The sequence below is a fragment of the Elgaria multicarinata genome, chromosome 2 (assembly GCF_023053635.1).
Source record: "Elgaria multicarinata webbii isolate HBS135686 ecotype San Diego chromosome 2, rElgMul1.1.pri, whole genome shotgun sequence".
Lineage (NCBI taxonomy): Eukaryota > Metazoa > Chordata > Lepidosauria > Squamata > Anguidae > Elgaria > Elgaria multicarinata.
In genome coordinates, this window is record NC_086172.1 from 27,248,336 (window position 1) to 27,269,167 (window position 20,832).

Genomic DNA, 20,832 nt, shown 5'->3' on the forward strand with positions numbered 1-20,832 from the left:
TAACAAAGGCTAGATAGGAGGGAGCGTGGTTTCGAAAGGGGGTCTGTCAGCCAGAAAAGATTTTGCAGGCCGGATTAGGGCCGCGGGCTGGAGGTTCAACATCTCTGCCCCTAGGGCTTCCTGAAATAAATGTTCACTCTGAACCTAAACATTCTTATTTGGGAATAAGGCCCTGCATCAACTTCATTCCATGTAAATGTATTTAGGGTTAGACTTATGTTCAGGATATTTCTTTTTAACGATAAATATTACTGATGGAGTTATGCTAAAGATGAAACATGCCCTTTGAATAACCTATATTTTTAAAAGGAATACAAATTCATATTTTATGGCATGTGCCTTTCCATTATTTATATGTTACAACTGAATATGCATATTTCTTAGATTTGATATTTTGTATTTTATTGGCTATTAAGGAATAAAATTCTCAGTTATGAGTTATGCATTACTTTGCAGTAAAAGGTGCCTTTCATAATGTCTTTTCCAACTTACAAATAACTTTTTTGCCATAATACTCACATGCTAGCAGAGCAACATGATAGATGTCTCCTTAAGTGTCGTAGTAAAAGAAAATGACTTGTATTTTGAGGCTGTGGATAGTTTATGTTGTTTTGGACCAATTTCCCAAGCAGTGATCGAAAACAGATTACAATAACAATTATACAGTCAGAAGATGCAATATCCATTTCTGCCTTAATTGGGTGAAAGAATAATAAAAACATCATTAAGAAAAATGAGATGGACCTGTCACATACTCTACCAATTTTTAGACTTTGAGAAAAAGCAGAGTAACTGAAGTGGTGTTTAGTTTACTTCATCTTGTTAGCTAAAATCTGTATTTATGGTAGAAAATATGTGATTCACAGATGTTAAAGCAGTTACTAAAAACTTGTCCACATCTTAATAACGGCATAGGTGAGATAGTTGGGCTTATGCCTTTCAATGAGATAAAAAGCTTTCTTGGTCCTGCTTATTTCTTTTCTGTGTTCATTACAATTGGAGCCATTGCTGATCTTCCACTTTCTGAAATGGAAGAAATACTTTACTGGTGGTGATGGTATAGTTTTACTTGGATCCTAACTTTCTGGGCTCATCTACAGTACAGCAAGTAGGATATTCCACTATGAAAGTGCTATATAAAAGGCAGGAGAAACACCAAGCAGCATATAGCAGTATGAAAGTGGTATATAGTATGTCTCAATGGGCCCCAACAGTTGCCAGTGCACTTCAATACCACTATTAAGCAGTAGTGCGGCTCCTACCTTTTATATACCACTTTCATAGTGGAATATCGTGCTTGGTGTAGATGAGCCCTCTGTGAACAGATTAGAATTCACATACATGGAATGGGATTTTCATATTTCTGCCTTCCCTCTGCAGACACCAGAGGCTCTGAAAACCTGTTCTTAGTGATTGGAGAACCCTTGGGAATACTGTGGGATATGGTGAAGGGTGCAACAGAGGGAGGAGTTGGTGAAAATATCCCTCCCCCAGCCCTATGTGAACAGAGGAGTAACCAGGATCTAAGCCATTGTTTTAAATGCATCTCTCCCCAGGTCTTTGGACTACTTCTCAGTACTACATTTTGGCTGTGTTTTGATAACATGATAGTCAACAGTAGGGTAACAATCAACTTAACAGTTGCTTATTGAGGGGGTACTCCCCACATGACATGATAATAATCAACCGTGGTGTGGATTAGGATCAGCATTGAGTTGACTATTAATCCATGCTGAGTTCACTCATTCATCCCCTCTCTCTCCCTCATCAGTTCTCTGCTAGCATCCCATCAGCCATTGCTGCCAAAAAGCAGTTTGACCGCTCTTGCCTTGCAACTCCGTGGCTGAGGAAATAACCAACGATGCCCACCATACGACACGATAACCAGCTGTGGTTCAAATAGCCAATTCTGCATAGCGTTGATTATTTGCGTTGGTTATTTTGGCCATTGATTAAAAAACTCCCGCTATACAACACAATAACCCACGGTGGGTTAAATAATCAGCCGTTGACTATTTAAATCACCGTTGGTTATTGTGTTGTCCAAACCCAGTTACTGTGTTCCATTTCTCCCTCACTTCTTTTTGTCACCACACAGCATAAGTGTGAAAGTGGTTGTTTGATTTCTCCCTCGAACACTGGTCCAGTTCTAAATTTGGTGTGCTATTGCAAACTCTATTGAAGCATTGCACCTGCAAGCTGGAGCAGGAACTGGGCCTGTCTGGTAGAGTGTTTAGTTGACTGCTTTGCCACCTACATTCTCTGAGGCAACAAAAGAAATGCTCCCAAAGCAGTGATTTAATAAGTCCTGTATGTAGATAGTTGAATTAATAGTTAGGGATACAGTAAGTCCCTGATAAATTGTGAGCCCTTATGGTGCAATTATCTAGGAATTTCCCATCATCATCATCATCATCATCATCATCCATATCATCATCATAATCATCATCGCATTTATATCCTGCCTTTTTTCTTCCAAGGAATCTAAGGCAGCGTACATAATAATCTTGCCCTCATTTTATCCTCACAGCAACAACCCTGTGAGGTGGGTTGGGCTGAGAGTCTGTGTCTGGCCCAAAGTCACCCAGTGGGTGTCCATGGCCGAGTGCGGAGTAGAACCTGGATCTCCCAGTCCAATACTTTAGCCACTACACCATGTTTCCAGAATGGATGTCTAAACTTTCCTGTTATTTAAAAAATGGTGCCTGTTAACTCATTGCTGGACAGGAAAGTAGTCTTCTTTTCCTCAGCTGCAGAGGATTTTAAACTCTGAATAACCAACTTGATGAATGAAAGAGTTGCTACTTTTCGGGGGAGTGGTGAGAATGTGAAATTAGGAAGAAAGAAGCATACCTGTGTAGATGTTTAGACTCATAAGAACGTAAGAGATGCACCGATTCAGACCAAAAGGCCTGTCTGGTCCAATATGTCTTCCCAGAGTGGCCAACCAGATGCCTATGGCAAGACTACAAGCAGGACATAAGAGCAATAGCATCCTTCTCATGTTCTCCAGCAATTGATATTGAGATGCATACTTCCTCTGATAATGCAGATAATATATAGCCATCATAACTAGTAACCTAGATAGCCTTATCCTTCATGAAATAAATGTGTATGACCTTTGAATTATATGGAGCCTCAATATGATGTAGTATAGAGTTCCTTGGTTGCTAAGATGGCACAGTATAGGCCCATATTTTACTAACCTAAAACAAGGCCTTTAAAAGTGACACTTTCGTTATCCAGGCTTGGTGCTTCTAGAGTCTAGAAATGGGATTGTTACTGTATTGTGCAGATGATTGAGCTCATAGGGCAAAGATAGAGTACATTGTGAGCAAATAAGTTGCAATTAATATGAGGATGTTTTGTTAAATTTATGCACTGCTATTAGCTTAATGTCCGTATAAATATGGTGTCTTGGCTGTTCATTTTTTTTTTTGCATGAGACAGAAATTGAAAGTTCTTAGGATTGTTTGATAAAAAGTTAACTCATAAGCATCTTGCTTACAAATACATGTGCTCTCAGAAGTTAAATGAACATGGTGTAACATAATGTTATTGACATTTGTTAGCAGGAAGGCCAGCCTATTTGTAGGGGTAATCATTTTAGTTGCCTCACCAGCTTCTCATGCCTGGGCATTTTGGTGCATTTGGAAGAAATAGACATAGAATTTTGTGCCTTGTAGAGAAATGCACAGAAGTGTGTTCATTGAGCCCAACACATTTATTCTTACCAATGTACAACCCTTCTGTGCACTGTAGTGGGTTCCAGCAACCTGACAACCTGCATTGCATCACAGGTAATTATGCAACTTATGGTTGAACATGCAGCATGCATGGGGGTGGAGGGAGAAGCCACAGTAGCTTCTTTTACCCCCATGATCATCCAAATCCAGTCAATATATATCAGAAAAACCCGTTTACATATGCATAACTGAATTGTGCACAGGCAGGTTTATACTTGGGAACAATGATGTGAGGAGGCAGGAAGGAGGTAATAGAGTTACTGCCAAAGCTAGGGCCACCCACTGGGAAAGGTGTACTTCAGATGGCTTACAAAACAGTTACAATATCTCAGGTGACAAGGCAAAAGAATGAGTACATAGGAGACACTAAGAAAGTTGTTTTTTACAGAATGACAAACCATAGTTTGGTGTTCAGTGATCAAGCTCTGAGGTCATGTGCCTCTTTCTTTTCTTGGATAGTTTGCCCAGTTCAGATGTGGTGGTAAAGTGGTTTGTTATTCTGTCAGACCTGGGGGAAGGATTTGGAGCACAAGAAGGGAGATGCATTAATTCAGAGCTTGATTGTGTAGTGCCAAACGTTACTTTGTTATTGAATCTGAAATGAACCATGGTGTGTTGCGTCAGTGATAGCCTAAATAATTAAACTTTTATTTCAGCTGAAATTAAAGAAAAAAACACCCCACACATGTCAATCAAAGACACTTGATTTTAAATGTGATGGTGTTCTAAGGTATAGATAGGGCAGAATATATGTTCCTACATACAACTGATACAAAGGCATTCTGGATTTGTAGATTATTTGTGCATAATCCAACATTGTTAGGTTGTCCGATTACAGTATTTGGCTGCACAATTGATAATTCCAATCCTCAAAATTGTAGAATGTTTAACTGTAACTCACTTTAAATAATATATTGTGCAGAAGAAATAAGAACTAGTCATAATAGTTCCAGTGAACATATGTAAACAAATCCTCCTAAATAAAGTAAAAGAGTCCTGCTCTTTAAATTCTGCAGGGTTTTTCTAGCCTCGTAAGACATGAATAGATTTTTCATGTTTTGGAAAAAGTTTTTACGCTAAAGTTATACAAGATGGCATCTTAATATTTCAGTACAAGGTCTATTTGTAGCTGCACTTTTAAGACATTATAATGTGATCATTAAAATTAATTGTGGGTGGAATTTGGCATAGAAATTGGCATTTAAAAAAATTACAGCTACACAGGGAATTTACTTTAATTCTCTCCCCTCTGGACCATTTTTAATGCTATATGGGTATCAAAAGCACCAGTATATATTAAGTAGGTAGTTTTTAGAAAAGCATCAATAATACTATTTCTAAAATGGCGTCATTCGTTTGAAGTGTGATATTAGTGTATTTTCCATTAGTTCATGTTATTATATAGTGATGTGGCCTATTTGTAAAACAACAAATGAAACGGCTAAGTTGTGTTAAGGAATAGCTAAATTGGCTTTGCGCTTGCTTTTTAGTATGCATTTTTCAGAGCAATATCCTGCCTTTGGTGTACAATGTACACTGTACATCAGGGGTGCAGAACTACTTTTTTCCACCCAGTGTATATGGAGAACTTGGGTTTGACAGCTTTCATTCTGGGTAGAATGAAAGTTCTATTGCTAGAACTTCCTGATCCCCTGAGAAAGGGGTTGGCTGTGTGACAAAATACTGTTTTGTGACACCCCTCCTTTAGACACTACTGTTTGGGAATAATCTATCTCCTTGCATATAGATGTTGGACATTCCTGTCCTACCAGGAATGTACCACCTACTATTTCCCACTTTTTTTTAAATTCCCATGACTTTGAATATATTTTAGGCTATGCACTCCTTTTGCTAATCTACAACCTTAACCCTCCCTATCAAGTGCATGCTGCACATCTGTTCCCAGTTTTAAACTTTTCTGGATACCATCTTTCCATTCTCCTTCTCCCACTTGGTGTGACATTGACAGAAGAGGGAAAAGGTTTCTTTGCCTCAGTACTGTGGGTGCCTGTGGAGGAAAAAACACAAGTGCATTTCTCAGGTACTGTCCAGTAAGTGTCTGGAGTATTTGAAAACATCTCAAGTTTTAAACCACTTGTCCATATAGGCTTGCTGTTTCCTGAGAGTTGTGGCTGTCTATGATGAAAATTAACTTCAAACAGCTGAGTGTTGTAATTGCCTTTTGGTCAGGGAGGAAAATGGAGAATATAATTGTCTTACAGTATTGGCTTTTCCTCAGGTTTCTTAACATAGAGACTATACCTACCTCTGGTCTATATGCATCCAGGCAGTATGGCTCTATATGCCACGCTTGACTCAACTCAGTCTCGGTGCAAGGTACTTACTCAGTGGTCTCTCACCCTGCTTTTCTGATGAATTTTTGTGCGGTCTTGGGCACACAGTTTACAACACAACATAATTTATTTTTTTGTCATTGGTAGGGAGGGAGGGAGAGTTTTGTTCAGTGTTTTTTTGTTAAACAGTAATTTGGAGTGTGGAAATGGCAGCATCTACAGTGGCATTGGATCTTGTATACAGTTACTGTCTACACCCAATCTGTTTCTATTCTCCTTGAATCCACCTTTGATCTGTATTTGCATTTATTTGAAAGAATTATCAATTGCAGCGTACTCCAAAAATGAGTGTCACTTTTTGTGTTGGCTTCCCCTCACTTTTATGGAACAAAGCATCTTCAGAAAAGAAATAGGTTTTGTTAAGACATGTAACATGCTGAAATAATAAGATGGCAATTGTATTAATTTATCTATTGGTTAATAACTTGTTCATAAGTTGGGTTGTTGACCCAAGTGGGTACTTAAATGCTAATGTGTAAAGTAGAGGACTGCCAATACTTTGGTGATTACATTTTTAGAGCAAAGAGTGGCAGTGATTTAATGGAAACCACAGAGAAATGTAATACAACATCATGGTGTAGTAATCGGCCATGAGGAAGGAGAACTTATTTGATAGATTAGGAAAGGTGTGTTCTAGTTTTGCTCCCACTTCAAACTGTAGTCCTGTTACAAATTCTTGATAACATCTTTACTTAATCAAACATTTGTACCACTGTGTCCTTCTTCAATGATGGCATAATGACCATATTACATGGACATTAAGCATAATTTTAGGATATTTTAAAGTATATGTTTCCAAATCTTGTAACAATCAAAGCCATCAGCTCACTCTCTCTGTCCTATATTTTTGTTTTCTTGGTTTGGATTGTCTTAAGTTGTATATCTTCCTGTATATTTTCTAACTAAATTCTCAAATTCTTTGAAGTCAGTTACCCCCTGTTAATTTACCCTTCCTTGTGGATACTCTCAACTTTTCATTATAGTTTTATAGGTGAATGTGCAGATATTTTTTCATGCACAGTTGCACCATATATAGGAAACTAGCATTAGAAAACAACAGCAGGTCATCCTGAGTACCATTTTTCCAAAATCAGTTTGGGATGATGAAGCACTCCCAGAAATCCAATGTGGATCACTAAAGATCCTCTACTAGGGGGCATTCACCTCACTCAGGTCTTGGCTGGTGCAGGGAGGAAGACTCCACCTGCCTCTGGATCCTATATTTTCCTCTATCCATCCCTGAACCCCATTAGGTGTGATTTGTTCACCATGGGAACCATTGAGAAACACCTAGAGATTCATCCCACGTACCTTTTCCCCTTGAATTATCCCCTACAGAGCTAAGCTGGTGCTGTTTTTGTTGCTACCCAGCGGCTAGATCCGTTGCATACCAGGAAATGGGTTTAAGGGGGGAAATGTAAAAAAAAAAAAAAAAAAATCAATGGATGACCCAATCCGATTCAAATTTGGTATGCTTAAAGCTCTCCTTAATATCTATTACTGTGCCAATTTTGATGTCTTCATTTTTAAAGCTTACGCAGATGTAAGCATTTGTTTAATTTTTCTTCAAATCCTGCTCCTGCGCCCCAGTGGCCGCTCGGAAAACAACAAATGATACGCTCGAAAACTAGTAGCAAAATATTGCACTCCTTTTGGTTGAGAAGCGCAATTAAAGCAGGATGCATGGGAGTACTTCACAATAAAAGCAGATTATAAGTTGGAAAACTTCGGAGTCCTTTGCATGCAATTCGTAGTGATTGCACAGTATAACGCTGGTGTGATAAAGCTCTGACATAAGGGTCAGTTCTGTAGTTCACAAGTGAAGTATTTCATGTAGATTACATGTAAAAACATAGAAACCTAGGCTTCAGCATACAAACATTGTAAATTTAGTGATGAATAGAATGAGAAACCTTTGCTGAGTCTTGAAGTAGAGCTTGAATGATCCAGCTCGGGTGAGTGGCCTATGGATTTCTGTTGCTTTAGGAAACTGGTGCAGTCCTGTACTGGAAACCAAGTATTTTCATCTAGGCAGAAATGTTTATGGTCTGAGTATTCCTGGATTTTACTTTGTTTGTAGTATCATGATCTTGAAGCAAACAGCTCATAAAGTGATGTTTCATTACTTCCCAGAGTTCAATGCAGTGCAAGAGGGGTGGGGGAAGGAATTGTTTAGTCACTTTCTACAAATTTGGGGCAGATATTTATAATTCAGTTTCCTTTATGTGGTCTCAAAGTGTATGGAAAGTGTAATAATTAGTCCCATACAATATATATGTAAGTAAATGTATTTAGTTTGGCTTCAGTTTGTTTCCAGGAGAAGAAAAAAACCCTCCAGAACAATTGTCTGTGTTTTCTGTAAAAGGAATTATAATAATATTATTTATCTCCTAGAGGAGGTGTTCATAGATTATTGTTGAAATACCATTCATTTTATTATAAAGACCAATTATTGCTCATTGCCTGTATTTTGCCAAATGTAATTGTACATCAGGTATACAGATTGAAAATCAATTGGAGGTAATGTAGCATTCCAAATCTTATTTATCATTTTATTGCATCTTTATGATGTGCAGGATGTTGGTCAGAAGAATAGCAAGTATTATGTGATGGAAATTATGTACTTGTAGTGTTGCGTTTTGGAACTTACGAGAAACTAGCGAAACACTGCAAGTTTCAGTTTAGGGGTTCAATATAAAAACATAAGAAGAGCCATGCTGAATCAGTCCAAAGCCCCATCTAGTCCAGCATTTTGTACAAACGGTGGCCAACCAGTGGAAAATGGGCATTAAGATGGCAAATGTGGTTCAGTGTAAGTGTAAAGTGATGCATGTTGGGACAAAATATCCCAAGTTCAAGTATATTCTGATCTGAGATAGCAGTTATTGACCAAGAAAGAGCTCTTGGGGCTGTAGTGGACAGCTCAGTGAAAACATCAACGCAGTGTGCAGCTGCTGTGAAAAGGCAAACTCTGTGTTAGGAAAGAAATCAAACATAAAACAACCAATATCATACTGTCATTATACAGATCCGTACATGACTTCACTTGGAATACTTAAAAAAGGATATTTTAGAGTTGGAAAAGGTGCAGAAAAGGGTAACTAAAATGATCAAGGGGCTGGAGCAATTCCCTAATGAGATCGGTTACAATGTCTGGGACTGTTTAGCTTAGAAAAATGGTGAGTAAAGGGAGACATGCTAGAGGTATAAAAAATTATGCCTGTTGTGGAGAAAGTGGACAGCAAGGTATTTATTTATTTATTTATTTATTACATTTCTATCCCGCCCAATAGCCGGAGCTCTCTTTCTCATAATACTAGAATACTCTCATAATACATAATACTTTCTCATAATACTGTCTCCCTTTCTCATAATACTAGAAGCCAATGGGGTTGTCCCATGAACCTGATTGATGGGAAATTCAGACAGATAAAATGAAATACTTCACACAGCACATAGTTAAACTATGTGCTACTACAGGACGCAGTGATGGCCACTAATTAGGAGGCTTTAAAGGAGGATTAGGCACATTAATGTAGGATAAAACTGTCAATGGCTATTAGTCACAATGGCAGTATCCTGCCTCCAGTATCAGAGGCATTATGCCTTTGTATACCGGTTGATGGGAAAGACAAATGGGAGGGTGCTATCGCACTCATGTCATTCTTGTGGGTTTCCCACAGGCAACTGGTTGGCCACTGTGGAAACAGAACATTGGACTGGATGAACCCTTGGTCTGATCCAGCATGGGCTAACTTACATTCTGAAGCAGCTGCCCGTGACAAACCTTGAGTGCAATACCACCCTCCTGCTTGTGATCCCTAACAACTGGGAAATTGCTTTGCTCTACACCTCCCTGAGTGGTAGACAAAATAGCTACATTCACATGTAAAGCTAAACCATACAACAGCATTATGAGGATGAACGTATGTATCTGACTCATGCACTTCTCTCTTGTCCTCCAGCATGGCAATGAAGAGTTCTGAAGCTTTTGCTTTCATTTTAGACTACCAGCAGCTTGTAGGGTACTTGGATCTTTCAGATATAAATCATAAATGTTTATTAATGTTCAGTCACTGGCATCCTACTGATAAGGTCATACTTATTATCTTTCTTGGTTGAAAGGTGGAGGGGAAAATACTGATAATCTTGGGATGCACAACTCCCATTTGTTTTCAAAACAAATCCCATTTGTTCTTGGTTTTAATAATTCCGATGGACTGCACTTGCATAAGAGCATATGTCTGTAGAATGGGTCATTTCCAACAGAAATCTGTATTGTCTGAAATCTACAGTTGTGATCTTTGAAGGCTGGAATGAGTTCCTTGCAAATGAGCCCCAGAATAATAAATCTTCCTGAAATGCAGTGCTATTAAAACTAACCCAGTTCTTGTTTGGAAACACTACAGCTTATTAGATCACACTATTTAGTTTTATTTTAAGATAGATTTTAATTTCAAAAGGAATAAATGTATGTTATACCCTACTCTTAGCTGGGTCCTTTCATATAGTATTAGGATAAGCAGACAGCTTTCCGTCACCCAGGGTGGAAGATGAGAATATACAAACATGGTACAATGTAATGACAGGACAATTGGCTATTTAGTTGCTCTTGTTGAGGCATTCTCAAATCAACATAGTCACCTGGTTTGCACATAATGCTAATCCATAGTTTATTTAATCCATGCGTAATGCATGGTTTGTTGCCCTATTCATGGTTTGGCAGATGCTCAAACAAAGCGTGGTTTATTTCCTCAATCCTTGAGTTGATTGATTCCCTTCTCCTTTGCCTGCTCCTTCCCTGTATTCCAAGTGCCACTATGCTATAGTAATGACATGTAGTAATGGCGGGTGGTTTTTTTTTACCACTTTTGCCCGCTGCCTCAGTAACCTGGTGAAATAACCCATGAACAATCCACAGATCTGGATACACATGTAATGACAACCCAGAATAACCCAGAATTCACAACCCAACATCAAACCGTAGGTTCTCTTTCTGTGAAGAAACACACCTGTTCAGACAACACACTAAGCCATGGTGGTTAAGCATTTTGAGTTAAACATTATGGCGTAGCATGTTGTGTGATCCATTCCTAACCATGGTTGCTACTAACCATAGTTTAAACATGCTCGCTAATCATTTGCTGCAAAAGGGTTAGTGGCCTAACCATGGCTTAGCATGTTGTCTGAACAGGCCCTGTGTTGTTCATGGTTAACAAGCCATGATTTGTTAGTGCGGCTATGTTCGCACATCACAATAACCCAGAATTCAACAATTCATGAGTTAAATAAACCATGGGGTAGTGTTATGTGCGAATCATTTGGCTGCTCCAAAGTGGGAAACCTTCTTATGTTCTAACTAGGCAGACAGCTAGTGTTACTTCTGGAAAGAGGTGGAAATAACAATGCTAGGAGGTAGTCTTGTTGACTGTAGGGTTTATTTTAAAATGTAGGGTGCATATAGGGTGACCATATGAAAAGGAGGACAGGGCTCCAGTTTCTTTAACAGTTGCATAGAAAAGGGAATTTCAGCAAGTGTCATTTGTATGCCTGCAGCACCTGGTGAAATTCCCTCCTCATTCCAACAGTTAAAGCTGCAGGAGCCCTGCCCTCTTGACTAGATACAAAAGAGGACAGGGCTCCTGCAGCTTTAACTGTTGTGATAAAGAGGGAGTTTCACCAGGTGCTGCATGCATACAAAGGACAACTGCTGAAATTCCCTTTTCTATGCAACTGTTAAAGATACAGGAGCCCTGTCCTCCTTTCCATATGGTCACCCTAGGTGCATATGCATAAGAACTGCAAAGTATTTCATTACAGCTAGGGGGGAAGGTAGTGGTGATGGTGGGAACTTTAAACAGAAGAAAATCACAGATATGTGCATGGTCAAAATGATACATGTTAGGACTGCCGCACCATGGTCACATGTCACAGGCACTATTTGATAGCTGTCTGTAACATTAGTGTCAATCTCCCCCCACTCCCCAGGGAAAGATAAGAAACAATCTCAGCTGCTGAGGCTGAGAACAGGGCTGGCGGATGCTGAGGCCCTGGCTTCCTAATGGGGTCCACTGCTTATGCCTGACCTGACCTCCTTTTTCCAGCACTCTCTACAGAGGAGCACTGAAGAAAGGGGTCAGGGCAGGTGTTACTGTTAGGAGGTAAGTCCCACTGCTGCTCATGTAGAAGGCAGCCCACTGCAGGCACTCTTTTCAAAGGACCCCAGTTCATTTGCTGGTAATTGTGCTTGCTTGAGTTCAATTGTCTGGCTTATTCAGCCATAGTCCCACAGTGTGGTCAGTGCTACAGTCTTATCTGGAAGTGCCCTTTGTGTTACTTCATTCTTCTTGAGAGTCTGGAAGTCGACAGATCACAGGAAGAAAGAGAGGAAGTGTTCCGTTCAAACCAATTGACTACTTTCATATTCATGTCAAATGGACTCTAATGAAAAAAAAGTATGAACTGAACTGCCCCCTTCTCTATCTAGAAGATGGCTCCACCTTTACCTCAAATAGACAGTGATGTTCATTCCTTAGGATTTCTTGTACCTCCTTAGGGAGGTCCATACCACATGTTGACAAGCATGGTTCTCTTTGAATGCCTATTAGAATAAGATAATTATTGAAAGTTCCTGGATAAAGTAACATTAGCATTTAGTACAATTTTTGTATTAATTGGGGATGACTGAAGAATAAGACCTTTGTGAATTCCAATGTGAAATGTGCTGATCCACACCTCCTAGGGCATGTCTACACTGGGGAGGGGAGGGGGATCCTCCCTCTCAGTCCATATGCGGCGCGCGACATTCCGGGAGGAAGGAGAATGTTGCGCCCGTCATTTTAAAAATTATTATTGAAGATGAGCGCACGAGTGCTCCAATGATGAGGTTAGTTATATATTTTTTAAAAATAATAATCCCATGAATGAAAGTTGCATCTCAGGGATAACATCAGTGGGTACTTTAACCAAGTCACATTTTCCAGACTTAATTCCCTCTATGTAATATAGGAAAAGTAGTGATGCATTTAACTGGATTGTTATGAGGAGGAATTCCTCAGGCCTGGAAAGCACTTTACACAATTAAATACAATATAAATAATGAAGAATATATGTGATTTATGGTGAACTGGACCTAGGAAGTTGGTGGTTAGGGCAAACTGATATTGATTGTAATGTGTTTGATTTATCTTAAATGACTTCAGATGATATAAATTTATTCAGAAGGCCATTTCATAATCGATTTATTAATTCTTAATAAGCATGGTAAAAGGGCTTTTGTAATCCTTTTGCTAGAACAGAGAAAACAAAGTACTATTTCACACAAGAATACCCAATTATTGTGTGGTAGGGAATACTATAAACTGGTTTTGGGTGCTAGAAAGACCACCTCCTCCAATATGAGCTTGCTTGACTATTCAGAACCTCTTTGGAGGTGCTGCTCAGAGTTACCCCAGTTTTTTGAGTTTCATTTGGTGGCATACTGGAGTAGGGCCTTCTCAGTGCTGGTGGGTCCTCATCTTTGGAACTCCCTGCCCCAGTCAATTTGTCAGGTGCTCACCGTAAGTGAATGTAAGCAACATATAGACAATTCTATTCGCTCTAGCTTTTTATGGAGTTTTACCTTACTTCTGTTTGTTGATTGAATCTGTTTTACTATTGTTTTGATTTGGTTTGCATTTTTGTATTGTAGTATGATAACTGCCTCAGGGATCCTTAATTGTGAGAAGTGGGAGAAAAATATTTTAATTAATAAATAGATAACCTGTGCTGAGGGCTACTAGCTTAGATGGCCTTTAAAATAGAGTTTGACAAAACCCGAGAGAATACGTCTCTCATAGAAACTCCATGTTCAGAAGTAGCATATGTCCGAACTAGTTGCTACCAGTCATATAATAGGGGAGACCTGTTGCCGTCATACCCTACTTGTGGGCTTCCTAAAGGTATCTGGCTGCCCGGCCACATTTGAAAATGAGATTCTTTTCTAGAATTGTCCCTTTGTGTTTGATCCAGCAGCTCTTATATTCTCTAATTTTGGATTCAACCATCTTTCTCTCTCCAGGTTTGATGATCCCTGTCTTTTGTGTGGTGGAGCAGCTGGACACTTCTCTCGAATATGATAACCGAGAAGAACACGCAGAGTTTGTTCTGGTTCGTAAAGATGTGCTTTTTAGTCAACTGGTGGAGACTGCACTCTTGGCTCTCGGATATTCTCACAGCTCTGCAGCTCAGGCACAAGGTACGGCATGAAAGCATTTGTTTGTTTAATAGCATACAAGAAGATCCTCATATAATAGTTAGAGAACTTTCTAAAGGCAAATACGGAAGCTAGCAATGAACCTAGGAAGGAGCTAATAGATGTGATCATGTAGAAAAGCATATTAAAGCTGCAATCCTATGCCCAACTACTTAAAGCAAGTCAAGCGGTTGGGCATAGTAATAAATTGACATGAGTAAAAACAGTAGCAAGATGCATGCGTTAGATGCTACATGTGTGGTAGAATATAAGAAAAGACATTGTGTACTGTGTATGAGAAAAGAGAATTCCTGTTTTTAAGCTGCAGTTTTCCAAGTACTTGAAAAGTAAAATTTAAGTTTGCTATCCTGTTTAATCAGGGCACCTTTTTCATTGAGCATAAGGTTTTAAAACTGATTAATCTAACTGCTTGATCAATTAAGCTGCTTGATCAATTAAACATTTCAGCCCTAACCAACACACACACACACACTGCCTTGAAATTATGCATCCCTGTATTTTGGTAGATAGTTTAAAATGGAATGAAATTATTCCTATTGGATCATGAAAAACTATAGTTTTAGCTTGTTTTGATAAATAATTTGGGATTACTTGTACAGTTAAACTAATTTTAAGACTGTATTTCTAAGCATGTTGACTTCGAAATAAGTCACATTATTTCACTAGGAATAACTTCTTAGTAAAGCTGGTTAAGCTTGGCTTACAAATCAATTTTAAATTTGTATATAGATATTAGCCAACATTTTCATCATGTTCTCTAATATCACAGGTAAGAAACATGTTCATGTTCTATCTGAGCTTTGGTGTAAATAAAACCCAAGCACCTTGGGGAAAATAGGCTACTAATAAGGCAGAATTTTGAAGGCATTTTTAATCAAAGCAGTGTGATGATGACTCCTATTGTTTTTCAGTGAGTTTAATTACAAATAAAAACTACATATAACAATAGAGTCCAGAAACATTATACTCAGTTACCAAACATTAAAAGAGCAAGGAAAGTGTTTTAAAGAACCACTTCATGCCATTTTAGGGACATTTCTTTTGAATATAAAGGTCGCTGTATCCCACTGTTTCTGTCATGGTGAACCAGCTTTCTCTTTGACAGCACTATCCATCTTGGTTAACACAGTTGCTCAACATGTTGGAAACTAACGTGTGGAACATTCTGAATTAAGCAGCCAAGGCATCATTCTTGGCATCTACAAAGGAAAGGAGATCCCAAGAAAGGGTGCTTTTATGGAGGCATGCAACTTCATTCACTGATCCACATTAGCTGAGAAATGTATAAGTACTCCAATGAGGAAAAGGAGGTTGGCTCAAACTGGCCATTGACTTTTTCATCCTTAGGACACAATAGCTTTGCTTGTAGGTTAATACTTATTTATTTGGCTTGCGTATTTTGTATCGTCATGGTCCAGAGACTGCGTAGTGTTAATTCAGATGTTTCTACCTATTATTGAGTGACTTTTTAAAAACACTCAGAAGTAAGACTAGGCCTGCCAAAAGTTACTTTAGTAGTTGCCACCATATTGCAACTACTTTTTAAAAATACTTATCTGGGTGGGGATTTCTGGGGATCCATGTAAAGTTGCAATTTAGTTGTTGTGAATTTATGCACACTTTTCTTGCTACATAATTTGATTTGTTCCAACTCACCACCTATCTGTATATGGCCTGTATGGTGTTCTTTCTAAGGATCAATGGCTGGGAAGATATTTGATTAATTTTGGGGTAAAAACTATTCTACAAAAATATGTTTTCATGAGCAAATAGTAACTTCAAACATATTAAAAGGAACATAAAATACATGCTAACTATTACTGTTCTAATGAGTTTTGAGTGCTAAATTGGAATTGGGGTTCCTATCTTAAAGTTTCCAGAATTATAACTGTCCCAGTTAATACTGTATAAGGCAAAGGCAGATCTGTCTTTCAGTCTATGAGATTGTTAGAGTTAGGTTATATGCATGAAGATGTTTGAATAAGATTGTGAACCTGAGTAAGATAGGATTCTTAGCAAGGAAATTAGTGTGGTGGTCAAGTAAAATTTCTGTGCTTTGTGGGAGTAACACCGAATCAATTGAAACCCCCCCTAGGAGCAGCTACCATCTTCCATGCAAGTATGCCACCTGAGTGTCCATACCTTCTCTTGATGTATTAGATTTCCATATTCAGGGAGATTTGGGTACAAGATTCCTTTCAAATTATCGACCTAGCTTGCATTATGACATGGTTGAGAATGTCTGTGTGAGTGTTTGAATTGGCTTTGACTGCATGACTGCATACAGTACATTCGGATGCCGCAGTAAGCAATATCCTTTTATAAATTCTGGCTTACCATGAATAAGTAAATTTGCTGGTGCATGCTGCTCCATCACTCCTGGTTGGCTGTGGTGTGTGAACCGGGCCGGTCTCTAAACACTGAGATTCTCATAAAAAAGGAAAACATTTTAAGAATATTTTTCGCAACGTCACCATGATTGGCAAGTCAGTTGTTTCTTGTAGGAAAGCTTAAATTGAATTTAAATGGAAGGCAGGGAATAGGTGCAAATCTCTTTCAATACTCATATTTAGGAACAAAAGCTAGTATGTTTTGAAAGGTTCAGCCCTTGGTACTATGCAGGTTTAACCAAATCTAAATTGCAGCCCCAATCTTAGACATACATAATTTTTTCATATGGATTCATTTTTTGTGAACCGCCCAGAGAGCTTCGGCTATTGGGCGGTATAAAAATGTAATAAATAAATAAATAAATAAATATTATAGTTAGGAATAGGTGAACATGTCAAGCTCAGTTTTTGCTCAGGCTCTCATTTTTTTCGATGTTAAGCTTTTTCGGTCCCAATTGCATATTGGATTGTATTTTTTATTTTAGGTTGGATAAATTTGTCCACATTTTTCCTATGCATTTTTTAAACTGCATTTGTGTGCATTTTTGTGTGTACTTTTGCAAAGGCACACTTAAAAAAACATTTCTTTTTGCAAATACACATTTTTGTGTGCATTATTGAAATGTATGCACTTCAGTATGAACTACATTTCAGATTTAGAAATGTATGGATTTCAGTTATGTTCTGGTTCATTATTTAGGTTTGGGAAGTACGCATTTTTAAAGTTCATATTGAAATGTGAACCAAAAAATTACCTCACTTATTCCTAATCACAGTAACCTTGTGCAGTGATGGGCCACATGTGTTCCCATCACCAAAATCCCAGCAAACACACACCTTGTTTGCCAGGAGAATGTTTCTCTGTAGAGGCATTCAAGAGGCAGCTGGACAACCATCTGTCAGGGATGCTTTAAGGTAGATTCCTGCATTGAGCAGGGGGTTGGACTCAATGGCCTTATAGGCCCCTTCCAACTCTACTATTCTATGATTCTATGAATGGGGCTTCCAAGAGACCATCAGACAGGTGGCCTGCGAGAATCTCAATTCTGCTGGGAAACCAGATGTTCCCTGTGTGCCTTGTTTACCAGCAGAGTAAGCGGGATATCAGTGGCAGCTACTTCCAGCAGGGGAGAAGTGCAGTCCCCATAGAGTTCTGAGAGGGCCAATTTGGCCCCAAAGTCACTGACCCCTGTCCTTGTGTATAGCATGTGTGGGGATTGAGTCAATCAGCAGAAGTGCAGAAACCAAACTAGGAATATTCTGAATATCAAGCTGCTGGCCCAGGCCCTACTTTAGGACAGACAGAAAGAGAGAGAAGTATGCCACCCCATGTGACACACTTTCAAGAATAGGGTGGCCTTGTGTTTTACTTTACAAAGTGCAACCTTCTGTCTGAAGGGGTGTCCAGTCCAAGTCGACTTAAAAGTAAAGAACTGTAAGAAGGGAGAGTTAGATGCCTTGAAGTTACCCATTTACAATTAGCACCTGGACAGCAGACCTGGTCTCCCAGTTCTATGGAGAAATGTATTGTCTTTCTACTTAAGTTATAATAGTTTGTCCTTAATTTGCATCTATACCTATAAATTAGCGTATGAAAATCTGTGTTTTCTGTTTTTGGTGATGCCTTTCCTCCTTTTGGGGAATGTGTAAGTGGCCAACCTACTCAACAACTACAAGTTCTAGGGTCCCTTAGCTGATATTTCATAAGAACACAAGAAGAGCCATGCTGGATCAGACCGAGGGTCCATCTAGTCCAGCACTCTGTTCACACTGTGGCCAACCACCTAACGATTAGGGACCAAGAAAGCAGGACATGTTCCCACTCATGTTCCCCAGCAACTGGTGCACACAGGCTTACTGCCTCAGATACTGGGGGTAGCACATAACCATCAGGGCTAGTAGCCATTGATAGGAATTTATCCAACCCCCTTTTAAAGCCATCCAAATTGGTAGCCATCACGACATCTTGTGGTAGTGAGTTCCATAATTTAACTATGTGCTGTGTGCTTTTTTTATTCTTTAAATCACAGATTGAAAAAGGATGAAACAGTCGTATGAATGAACTCATACAAAACTGGCATGGACTGGAAATGTGTAGAAGCAAAAGCAGCTAATAGAATGTAGCATCTGACTGGCAGCAGCAGAGAGGGATAAGCAAGAATCAGGGGTGCTAATTCTTAGGAAAAGTGGGAGACCTGGACAGCATCTGTGTCATTCTGCTCACGCCGATGATGTTGCACTATTGGAAACTAGGTTCCGAATTATGTGTAAGAAGAGAAGCCAACTAAAGTTACTTTTTGCGGAAGTGCATTTGCGCAAGTCATTGCACAAAGTACTGAGGAAGCAGTTGTGAAATATGCTTGTGCAACCTTTTGTGCAAACGGTTGTGCATTACACTGCTTGCTCAACGGAAAGATTTGGCAAGCTGTCTAATAGCGCTATTTGGGTTTGCAGAATGACACTGTGGGATACTGCCCAGTGTTGCTGATGTGGTTTACAAGCCCAGAAAGCAAATGATTTAGGCCTCAGATCTCCAGAACACATTGAAGAATTTACAGGGAAGGTGCTTCTGCATTGGTGGCTTATAGGATTCCCTAGTCATTGCTCTTCTGCTATTAGGCACATATGGAATTGTAACTTGACTTGCCACCAGAGGTATAGCCATTTTGTGTGCGTCGATATTCTACTTTCTTTCATCTGCACTAGTGGTTGCAACATAACCATATGGATAGGATAATGTACCTAAACACACCATTTTAGCAGTATGTTTATTTTTTTAGACTACGTCTAGATTTGTGCTAAAATGCCGTTTCATTTAAGTGCTGCTATTGTGCATTTTTTAAAAATGCTAAAATTGTTTTAGTGTAGCTTATAAAATTGATTTTTTTAAAAAAATAATCATCTTGCTAAATTGACACGGAGTAGAATGGTAATACTGAAGGAGCACTGAAGTGTAGAGGAGTGATAGTACTTAAAACAAAACCATGCTTTTTCAAAGCTTCAGCTGTTGAGCAGTATAGAAATGTAATAAATAATAAAATAGATTAAAAATTAAGAAAAGCAGTTCTAAGCTGGTGTACTGAGATTGTGCTCGTGATTTGTCCCCCACCCTCCCTACAATTTGGATTTTGTGAACTCTCTAAAGAGACTAAGGAACTATGGGGAAAACAGAAGAGAATAATAATTTGATAATGATGATTTAGATGCCCTGTAAAAAGTGAACGGACAAAGAGTGGAAATTCCAAAGTTAAACACCAAGTGTGTAAGCATCCAAGAGCTCAGGAATAGGGAACAGTGTCTAAAGGGCTTTTGTCACATGGGTATACAAAAAATCCATATTACCATATTTGGTTATAATACAAACCAAGCAACCAGTAATGAAAGCACCATAAACAAACGTGAAAAAGGCAAAGGATACCAACCAATTTTCAGTCATTTCGGTGTGCTATTAAATAAGATTTCATAATCCTAAGTTTCACAGATCTGAAATTTGGGGATGAAAAGAAGTCTCCATTGACATCAAGGAAATGTTTTGATATTGCCTTCAACTTTAAGTATGGACCCCCGTTTTCTATTACAGCTGACTTCCGTTCCCTTTTTAATAATGAGAGAGAGAGAGAGAGAGAGAGAGAGGGAGGGAGAAGGTTTTGATGTAACAAAAAAGGTAGGAGCAAAATATACAAGCCATGAACGTTTTTAAGGGGTAACACTTGTATATTTTATTTCTTAGGTATTTTTGTATCTATTAGTTGCACAATATTGCCTTTCCTCCAAGACAGTGCAGGGGGTGGCAAAGATAAACTTTGTGTGGTGTGATCCTGATTGCCTGTCCACCCCACACTCCCCCGTGTTTCCTGTGTTTAAGAGGGAAAAGTCAGACATGTTAAATGCTTTAATGCATTTAGCATCACATCTACTTTGGCCCTGAGTTTGCGTTAGAACCTGAGCATTTTTACATCCCAAATCCACCAGTCTAGCCATTGAACCAGAGTGGTAAAAAGTCCCGTGTTTTGTGTAATTGTTCATATATCAGGGAGAGAGAGAGAAAGACAGTCTGAAAAAATGGTATCAACTCTGTGTGTATTTCT

General features: G+C 38.9%; 1 protein-coding gene across 4 annotated transcripts in view; it reads left to right on the plus strand.

The window, feature by feature from the left end:
• The window catches only part of SATB2 (SATB homeobox 2), a 207,878-nt gene that overhangs the window by 11,639 nt on the left and 175,407 nt on the right, over window positions 1-20,832 (plus strand). For all 4 annotated transcript variants that reach the window (XM_063116205.1, XM_063116206.1, XM_063116203.1 and 1 more), the window contains exon 3: window positions 14,160-14,336. In XM_063116205.1, the coding sequence (XP_062972275.1) occupies window positions 14,160-14,336 (177 nt within the window). The remainder of the gene's footprint in view (window positions 1-14,159; window positions 14,337-20,832) is intronic.